This window comes from Salmo trutta, chromosome 27 (genome assembly GCF_901001165.1).
Source record: "Salmo trutta chromosome 27, fSalTru1.1, whole genome shotgun sequence".
Classification (NCBI taxonomy): Eukaryota; Metazoa; Chordata; class Actinopteri; order Salmoniformes; family Salmonidae; genus Salmo; species Salmo trutta.
The window spans coordinates 44,126,899-44,137,219 of record NC_042983.1 but is presented as its reverse complement, the minus strand read 5'-3'; the positions used below and the strand labels follow the sequence as shown (position 1 = coordinate 44,137,219).

General features: G+C 40.0%; 1 protein-coding gene across 4 annotated transcripts; it reads left to right on the top strand.

Moving 5' to 3' along the window:
• Positions 1-708: 708 nt before the first annotated feature.
• Positions 709-9,827, top strand: LOC115165047 (insulin gene enhancer protein isl-1). 4 transcript variants are annotated; one of them, XM_029718076.1, is made up of 6 exons: positions 709-928; positions 1,517-1,706; positions 2,735-2,994; positions 5,578-5,861; positions 6,276-6,464; positions 8,286-9,827. In XM_029718076.1, the coding sequence occupies exons 1-6, from the start codon at positions 901-903 to the stop codon at positions 8,400-8,402; spliced, it is 1,068 nt and encodes a 355-aa protein (XP_029573936.1). In that variant the 5' UTR covers positions 709-900; the 3' UTR covers positions 8,403-9,827. The 4 variants fall into 4 exon arrangements, with proteins under 4 accessions (XP_029573936.1, XP_029573935.1, XP_029573938.1 ...); XM_029718075.1 differs by having other exon boundaries at positions 5,575-5,861; XM_029718078.1 differs by having other exon boundaries at positions 6,297-6,464; positions 8,286-9,826.
• The last annotated feature ends 494 nt before the right edge of the window (positions 9,828-10,321 follow it).

Here is a 10,321-nt window from a genome sequence, read left to right as displayed (position 1 = left end):
ATACCCAAACATGTAGGCTGTAGTCTACCGTCGAAAAAATATGCGGGAGACTCGTAACCTATGGCTTTGTTGAACTGTGTTTTGTGGACTCGAAAATGCAAATTCATAATTTAATATCAATGACAACGTAGAAAAAAAGATATATGGACTGATCCAGAGTAGGAGCCGGGTAGGACGGGTAGTTGGACTGATCCAGAATAGGAACCAGGTAGGACGGGTAGTTGGACTGATCCAGAATAGGAGCCGGGTAGGACGGGTAATTGGACTGATCCAGAATAGGAGCCGGGTAGGACGGGTAGTTGGATTCAGGTATATCTGATACAGAATAGAAGCCGGGTAGGACGGGTAGTTGGATTGAGGTATATCTGATACAGAATAGAAGCCGGGTAGTTGGATTGAGGTATATCTGATACAGAATAGAAGCCGGGTAGAACGGTAGTTGGACTGAGGTATATGTGATACAGAATAGAAGCCGGGTAGACATGTACTTGGACTGGGCGAACAGCAACAGCTGCTCCTTTATTCATAACCAATCAGCATCCCAATAAAGATGACGTTTCGGTGTCCTACGTCAGCCCGATGGCGATAGAGTAGAGTTGGCGCAAGGGAGTTTGAGTGGGAGATAGAGACTAGCGTGCACCATCACAGCACAAGGACCAAGGCACCGGAGAACAGACTCTCACACCCACCCCCCCCCCCTCCCGCCGCCCTTCTCCACCGACTAACACAGCTACTCTGTGGCTGAACAAGTCCGGCTGCAACACCCGGTTAATAATCAGCCAGCACCGGTCGGTACACAGGCGACTGCTCTATACCCGCAGTCCGGAGGAAAAACAACCAGCTTCAAAACTGTTGCACCACGTTTTTAAAGTGGACCTTACGCCGCCTTACTTCTTGGACATGGGCGATATGGGGGATCCACCAAAAAGTAAGTGGAGCTGGTTTTGGCTCGGGATACCATTCAAATCAAGTGTCTATTCTATTCTATTCTATTCTATACTAAGTGATGCAAAACTGAGGCTAAATTAGACTCATTTGTAAGTCGATTTGTTTTCTTTGCAGTTTGTCACCGGTTTGTACAAAGTTTATTGTCGTAGCAGGTTCCATTTAATGAAAACGTTTCCGATCTCAAGGATACACCGTTTCAATGCCTGTAAAGTTACTTTAGATCATTGAATAGCAGTGCGCATTTAAAACTAGTCTATAGAACATTCATAAATAATGGTATTATCGTTCATAAACAATGTATATTATATATAATGAATTAAAACAAATAAGTAATTCATGTTATTATTATTATTAATAATATGGTTGTTGTTGACATTTTGTCGATTATAGTATTTTCCCCTTGTTGAATAGATGTTTGTTCTCAACGGCAAATGTAGAACCCTCTTCTGACGACATCACTATGGGACAGTCATTATACTCAATATAATCCTTAGAATCCTCCTAATATATATATATATATATATATATATATATATTGTAATATTTTTCTCCTGACTTGGTTCTCCAGAAAAGCGGCTGATCTCGCTGTGTGTCGGCTGTGGGGACCAGATCCATGACCAGTATATTCTGCGGGTCTCTCCGGACCTCGAGTGGCACGCTGCCTGTTTGAAGTGTGCGGAGTGTAATCAGTATCTGGACGAGTCTTGTACCTGCTTTGTCCGAGACGGGAAAACCTACTGTAAAAGAGACTATGTTAGGTAAGAGCTGTATGTTATGAATATCATAGTGGTTAAAAAACATTGTTTATTATTGATTGACTGCTTGACACATTTCACGTATTAACTGTCTATCTTATCATAACATGGTTATACATGGGACGTGAACATTTTATTTTACCCTCACTATCATATCTGAATGGTCGGGAAAACTCTATTTTTAAAGTAGGTAATATTTATATATTCTACTATTAAAAATATCTATTTTATATTTTCAGACTACATGAGGGTTAATATCGATGATTAGCATAATTGCATGTGAGCTGGTTATTGTATTGCCATTATAATCATAAAGTTACCAGCAATAAACCACAACTAGGTTTTCTATTGATAAAAAGACAATAAATATATTGTTGAAACCACATCAGGACTAATACAGTTATGACAGAACATGAGGCTACATGTTGAACACGTTAGCATATTCAATACAAACGTTTTTTTTTTTTTTTTTAGAAACATATTATTTAATGTAACCTTATAGCAATATTATTTTGCTGCATTGATGACCATAACGTGAGTCAATAGATCCGATTTTAATAACATATAATTGGCCAAATACATTGGACGACCTACAACTAGTCTACAATTGAATTTAGATTAATTTATTTTAATTTTTATGATTTGTAGCTTTATCGCGTGTAATGTAAATAATAATTATAATCATAATAATGTTACAATAAGTCTTCTAGGAATATTTAGAGTTATACTAGGGTCTATATCTCTACGCTCATGATATTTGTTCCATTCTTCTCTGTTACCACAGAATAGGTCTGTGCTTTGTTTTTACTAATGTACTATTTTACACGGGTTTCAAGTCATCTCATGTGGTATAAACATAACTAAATATTCAGGTCTAACATTCCTGCTTTAATAAAAAAAAATCTGCCCTTCTGCTTGTCCTATTATGTCTGCTGCCCAGAGACAGTATTAGCCTAACAGTGGGCCTTGGTGACACCGTTAGCTGACTCTCTAACCGGTCACCCAATCTCTCTCTCCTAACCCCTCTCTAGGTTATACGGGATAAAATGCGCTAAATGTAACATCGGTTTCAGCAAGAATGACTTCGTGATGAGAGCTCGCTCCAAGGTGTACCATATCGAGTGTTTTCGGTGTGTGGCCTGCAGCCGACAGCTCATCCCGGGGGACGAGTTCGCTCTGAGGGAGGATGGCTTGTTCTGCCGGGCCGACCATGACGTCGTGGAGCGGGCAACAATGGGCGTCGGAGACCCCCTCAGCCCCCTCCACCCGGCCAGACCTTTACAAATGGCAGGTAGGTTAACAATTTATATCAATGGCAAGGGTTGTTTTGTTGTTGTTGTTGTTGTTGCTTTCAGTTGGCTTGTATATGTGTTGTTGGTGTTTGGTCATTTGGTTGATGATGTATTAGTTGAAAACTTTGTTTTCAGACAACGGGCATTCTTTGTGAATACAGGCTGTTAATATTGAGCACATAAAGACACCGATGAATGTATAGTAACATCGTCGATAAAAACGTTTTTTTTAATTGGTCTGCGTTTTTCCAATGTCCGTGACACAATACGAACATATATATATAAACAGATACCACGAAACGTTTCATGGGAGTATCTTGTCTTGATGTAGCGAGTTTATTTCAACAGTAGGGGCTGCGTTTCAATGAACACGTTTAACTCTAAATACATTCTGGAATCATCTGAATATGATTTGCGCATCTATTGGCTAATATAGTTGTTTATATGTCATGAATATATATATATATATATATATATATATATATATATATATATATATATATATATATATATATATATATATATATATATATATATATATATATATATATATATAGCCTATATTACTATTGGCTAATATAGTTGTTTATATGTCATGAATATATATATATATATATATATATATATAGCCTATATTTCTATTGGCTATTATAGTTGTTTATATGTCATTAATATAGCTTATATTTCTATTGGCTAATATAGTTGTTTATATGTCATGAATATATATATATAGCCTATATTACTATTGGCTAATATAGTTGTTTATACATCATGAATATATATATATATAGCCTATATTACTATTGGCTAATATAGTTGTTTATAAATCATGAATATATATATATATAGCCTATATTACTATTGGCTAATATAGTTGTTTATATGTCATGAATATATATATAGCCTACATTACTTGATACAATAAGCGGCACGAAGTTATTGTGAATCACAAATGAGGATTTAAAAAAAAAATGTATTAATTAAACCTTTAATTAATAAAAAATTAAAAAATCCTCATTTGTGATTGTATACATTGTATATATTTGTATTGTATTGTATATATTTGATTATTATTAGGTCAATAGTGTGGTGCATGTCACTTATGAAATCATTCGCATTTGCTAGTGCTCTTTGTCAAGGTACCTCACAAGAGGGAGAATATGTGAACAACGGCTTTCTTTACATAGTTCCAGTTGAATTATGAGGGAATATAAATGGTGTTTGTTTGTTTGTTTGACTTGGTTAGATGTTTCGGAAGTATCGCCAGTCTACATATATAAAGATGAAAATGATATATCGTGTTTGTACTGAAATTTAAGGGGCCTAAAGCCTTGATTAAATGTAAACGTGTCACAATATATGATGTGATTGTATTATGTGGCTCTTTAGGGTGAATTAGACAAGCCCAGTTAGTTGGCCATGCACTTTATATTGTCGGATGTACTATTTCCTCAGACTGCATACATGTTAGGCCTATGTGTAACCGATAGTCACAGTTAGTGCTGACGTTATGGCCGGATTGAAAAACAGACTAGATAACCGAAGCTCGGGCAGATGGCCACAGCAATATTTTGACGAGACTTCGTTCTTAATTGAATTATTAAATTAAAAGGTATTGTACCAATCTAGTGAGAATCCTTTTCGACTTTTATGTATCTATAAATACATATATATATTTTTAAAACAACGTATTTGACAGTTCACTCTTTCCCATTGCCTGCGCCATGGTCCACGTTTAACGCAGCAAAATATTGACCCCCTTTTCCAATACAAGTAATTTAGACATATATGCTAAAAGTGACATGAATGCACTTTCACTAAAAGTAAAAAATAAATGATATAGAGGCTAATATCTAAGTATAGCCTATCCATGCGTAATAAGGTAACGATGTTAGGTGTTCATTCAAAATCCCAGTGGTAGGCTATCTCTATAAACTATGATACATGACAATGCTCTTTCTCTTGTTGTTGATTTAAATGACATTTTAAACACTGTCTATCAAATGGGAAAGGGGGGATACCTAAACAGTTGTACAACTGAATGCATACAACCGAAATGTGTCTTCCGCGTTTAACCCAACCCCTCTGAATCAGAGAGATGCGGCGAGGGGGGGCTGTCTAAAATCGACATCCACGTTTTCCGCTCCCGGTGGAACAGCCTTGCTCACCGGGTAGAACGACAGATTTTTTTTGTGTTTTATTTTACCTTGTCAGCTCGTGGATTCGATCCAGCAACCTTTCCTGTTACTGGCCCAAACGCTCAGTGACTTCAATGGAAAAAAATGTAGGCCTAATATAAGTTTGGACAACTGAAATGCGAACAGCAGTGATAATGATAGGTCAAGCATAGAGTTGGTTGATAGCTGATGTAATAACACATTACCATGAGACCCGGATAACATCACGCTGAATGGATACTCCATACTAGGTGCTGTTTTGGAGGCTACCATGAGTTACTGTACTGGTATACTTTTCAGAGTCTACGTTTTTGTAATCTCAATTTTAGTATCCAACACAGTGTCTTTATATACCTGATAAATAATATTTTATTTTGTATTTCCTTTTCTGTTTCTCAACAGCAGAACCAATATCAGCCAGACAACCCGTGCTCCGACCACACGTTCACAAACAACCGGAGAAGACAACACGCGTCCGGACTGTTCTTAACGAAAAACAGCTCCACACGTTGCGGACCTGCTACAACGCAAATCCCCGACCAGACGCTCTGATGAAGGAGCAGCTTGTCGAGATGACCGGTCTCAGTCCCCGAGTCATCCGGGTCTGGTTCCAAAACAAGCGTTGCAAGGACAAGAAGAGGAGTATTCTGATGAAACAGTTACAGCAACAACAGCCCAACGACAAAACGGTGAGGACCCTGTCTGATCTTTATTTCAATAAAGGATTCAAAACAGTGGTGTTCTTATCGGTCGGAAAATGCTGGTAGCTGTTGTAACTGTTTCATTATAATACTTCTATTCTTGTCTGGTCATTTGTTTTCATGAAATAATTTGAGGTGAAATAGAAACGGAGACACGGTCCTATACGTCTGCCTGTGGATGCGTGAGATATATCCACACGCAGGCGCATAACTTGCTATTATTTTTTATTTATTTAGGCCACACACACACACACACACACTCACACACACACACACACACACACACGTGTCAACATGATCGTTACGCATAAACATTTCCATCATATTCTAAATACCTAATGTTGTGTTTATGTTGTTGGGTTAATGTTGACGTGCTAATTTTAAACTTTATATGACGATCAGTTTCTCTGGGACTATCTGCAGAATATCCAGGGAATGACGGGCACTCCGATGGTGGCGGCCAGCCCGGAGAGACACGACGGTGGTTTACAGGCTAACCCAGTGGAGGTGCAGAGTTACCAGCCGCCTTGGAAGGTCCTTAGTGACTTCGCGTTGCAGAGTGACATGGATCAACCCGCGTTTCAACAACTGGTGAGTCCAGGTAGAGGAGACCGTAGACTGTACTTTAACACAGCTGGTGAGGAGACCGTAGACTGTACATTAACACAGCTGGTGAGGAGACCGTAGACTGTACTTTAACACAGCTGGTGAGGAGACCGTAGACTGTACTTTAACACAGCTGGTGAGTCCAGGTAGAGGAGACCGTAGACTGTACTTTAACACAGCTGGTGAGTCCAGGTAGAGGAGACCGTAGACTGTACATTAACACAGCTGGTGAGTCCAGGTAGAGGAGACCGTAGACTGTACTTTAACACAGCTGGTTAGTCCAGGTAGAGGAGACCATAGACTGTACATTAACACAGCTGGTGAGTCCAGGTAGAGGAGACCGTAGACTGTACATTAACACAGCTGGTGAGGAGACCGTAGACTGTACATTAACACAGCTAGTGAGTCCAGGTAGAGGAGACCGTAGACTGTACATTAACACAGCTGGTGAGTCCAGGTAGAGGAGACCGTAGACTGTACATTAACACAGCTGGTGAGTCCGGGTAGAGGAGAACCGTAGACTGTACTGGTGAGTCCAGGTAGAGGAGACCGTAGACTGTACTGGTGAGTCCAGGTAGAGGCGACCGTAGACTGTACATTAACACAGCTGGTGAGTCCGGGTAGAGGAGAACCGTAGACTGTACTGGTGAGTCCAGGTAGAGGAGACCGTAGACTGTACTGGTGAGTCCAGGTAGAGGAGACCGTAGACTGTACTGGTGAGTCCAGGTAGAGGAGACCATAGACTGTACATTAACACAGCTGGTGAGTCCAGGTAGAGGAGACCGTAGACTGTACATTAACACAGCTGGTGAGTCCAGGTAGAGGAGACCGTAGACTGTACTGGTGAGTCCAGGTAGAGGAGACAGTAGACTGTACATTAACACAGCTGGTGAGTCCAGGTAGAGGAGACTGTAGACTGTACATTAACACAGCTGGTGAGGAGACCGTAGTCTGTACATTAACACAGCTGGTGAGTCCAGGTAGAGGAGACCGTAGACTGTACATTAACACAGCTGATGAGTCCAGGTAGAGGAGACCGTAGACTGTACTGGTGAGTCCAGGTAGAGGAGACCGTAGACTGTACTGGTGAGTCCAGGTAGAGGAGACCGTAGACTGTACATTAACACAGCTGGTGAGTCCAGGTAGAGGAGACAGTAGACTGTACTGGTGAGTCCAGATAGAGGAAACAGTAGACTGTACTTTAACACAGCTGGTGAGTCCAGGTAGAGGAGACCGTAGACTGTACATTAACACAGCTGGTGAGTCCAGGTAGAGGAGACCGTAGACTGTACTGGTGAGTCCAGGTAGAGGAGACCGTAGACTGTACTGGTGAGTCCAGGTAGAGGAAACAGTAGACTGTACATTAACACAGCTGGTGAGTCCAGGTAGAGGAAACAGTAGACTGTACATTAACACAGCTGTTGAGTCCAGGTAGAGGAGACTGTAGACTGTACATTAACACAGCTGGTGAGTCCAGGTAGAGGAGACCATAGACTGTACATTAACACAGCTGGTGAGTCCAGGTAGAGGAGACCGTAGACTGTACTATATTACTAAACTGTCTGTCTGCTAGACAGTGTGAACGAAATCACGAATAACGATTACAGTAACATTAGAGTAAAAGTTAGGTTATTGTCATTTTAAGTTTATAATATTTGATATTATTTTCTGTAAATTAGGCTATTAATATAGGTCGTATTGAGGTCGATATGTGGATTTATTCTATTGTATTGTCTAAAATATATTTAAATTGATATGTTGAATAATGTAATCTTATATATTACATTGTTCATTTGTTTTGTTCAGGTCCATTTTTCGGAAGGAGGACCTGGTTCCAACTCGACAGGGAGCGAAGTCGCCTCGATGTCATCCCAACTTCCAGACACACCCAACAGCATGGTTTCGAGCCCTATAGAGGCGTAGGGCCTCGGTGACCGACTGTAGACTACGTTAGACTATTGTCATATTTCTGACTGATGATGAAGTGATGCTAGTTGGGCAAAGGGAGGGCGGACTGACTGACAACTGAGAGAGAGAGAAGAAACAAAAATGACTCGGGGTTGAAAGAAACAAAAATGTCACTCTCTTGTTGATTTCATTCGAACTGAGAGATTAAAGAGAATCCTCCTCATGCAACTGCACGAAGCCTCTTTAACAACTACTGGTTGTAGTTTTACACTGTGAAGACAATCATGGATTATTAACCTATCTAGATCTGTCCATATGTCCGTCATACGTCCGTCTGTCCACGCCGCCGCAAAAAAACAACCCTGGAGAAGAGGACATGAGAGGACAATGGAGCAGTCTATGGGCTCTATTCAATCTGTGTTGCTAAAGCGTTACATATTGCGCGATAGACATTTCAAGCTAATTTCCTATTTAGCTGACATATGCAGCGATTACCATGAATGCAGTCTCCGCTAACGCGGGGAACATTGCCGCTGCAACGCTGAACGTCAGCTATACGGTTTGAATAGAGCCCTAGAAGAAGAGCGTGTTTCCAGGAGCGGTGGAGAGAGCGGTGGAGAGCGGTGGAGAGAGCGTTGGAGAGAGCGGTGGAGAGCGGTGGAGAGAGCGGTGGAGAGAGCGGTGGAGAGCGGTGGAGAGAGCGGTGGAGAGAGCGGTGGAGAGCGCAACTGCCTGCACCATAAAGTGTCTGCGACTCATGCGTAGCGAGATGTGTAGATCTCACTACGTCAACCACGACTGGTGCTGCCCGTTGGAAACTCCTGGTAACAGTTTGACAAAATAAATAAATAATAATAATACAACACCATACATACATACACTCCTGGACCCATGGACCTCTAGGAAAAATATGAACTTTATTATTGAAGATGAAATCTGGTTCTACATTTGCGCATTGTTGTGCATAACGTTTGAATATACAAACAAATGACTGGCTATTCTGTTTCTATAAAATAAATTGACCTGAGATTCTCCTCCTGATCTGATGCCGTTTGGAGGGGATTGCAAATATTGCTTTTCAATTATTTTGTTATTATCTCCATGATAAAGCCCAAGTAGGCCTACTTAAGCATTGCAACAAGGTATACCTCTATTTTGCCACAAGCTACGTGGGACTTTTATGTGTGAGTTTGTGTCCATTCAAGAATATGTTTTTTTTCTTTCCCAAAGATGTGTATAGTTATAAGTTATAATGACCGTTTTTTTTCTTTGTTTGTTCCTGTTAAACAAAATTATTTATTATTTATTGTTGAAAGACTTGCCACTTTTTTTGTGTAACTTTTCTTTACTGAAGTAAAAAAAGAAAAAACGATTGTACCGTGGTCTCTGAATTATCTATCCTAATTGTATGTGTCCTGTCCCTTTCTTAAATATTATTAATAAAACAACGTCATATGTAGAAATACATCTCCAGGATTATTTCACTAATATGACGGCAGATATAGTATGCATGTATCTTGGTCCTCACGCTGAATTCATCCTACTATTTAAGACCTCCTTAGGACTATATTGCAGTGTTTCGTGTTTTAAAAAGTTACTTGACTCGGTTAAAAATAACATTTGCGATAGCAGTTACTGAGCAATACGACGTCTATAATATAGTCTGCACCTCTCTTGGTCTTCGTTCTGCAATCATCCCATCATTTTACACCTGTTTTAGGCCTAGTGATTTCCTATGGAAGTCGATTAAAATTAAATATATATATATATATATATATAACTATGGTTAGAAGTATACTCGTGTTGGCTCAACTGATGTGTGGATTTAACTGCGTGTTGGTTCAATGCTTCGATGATTTATGCTAAATTCCATGATAAAACAGACGAAATGCAAGCTATAGGCTCTCATAGTTAGTTACTACAGTGAAAATGTG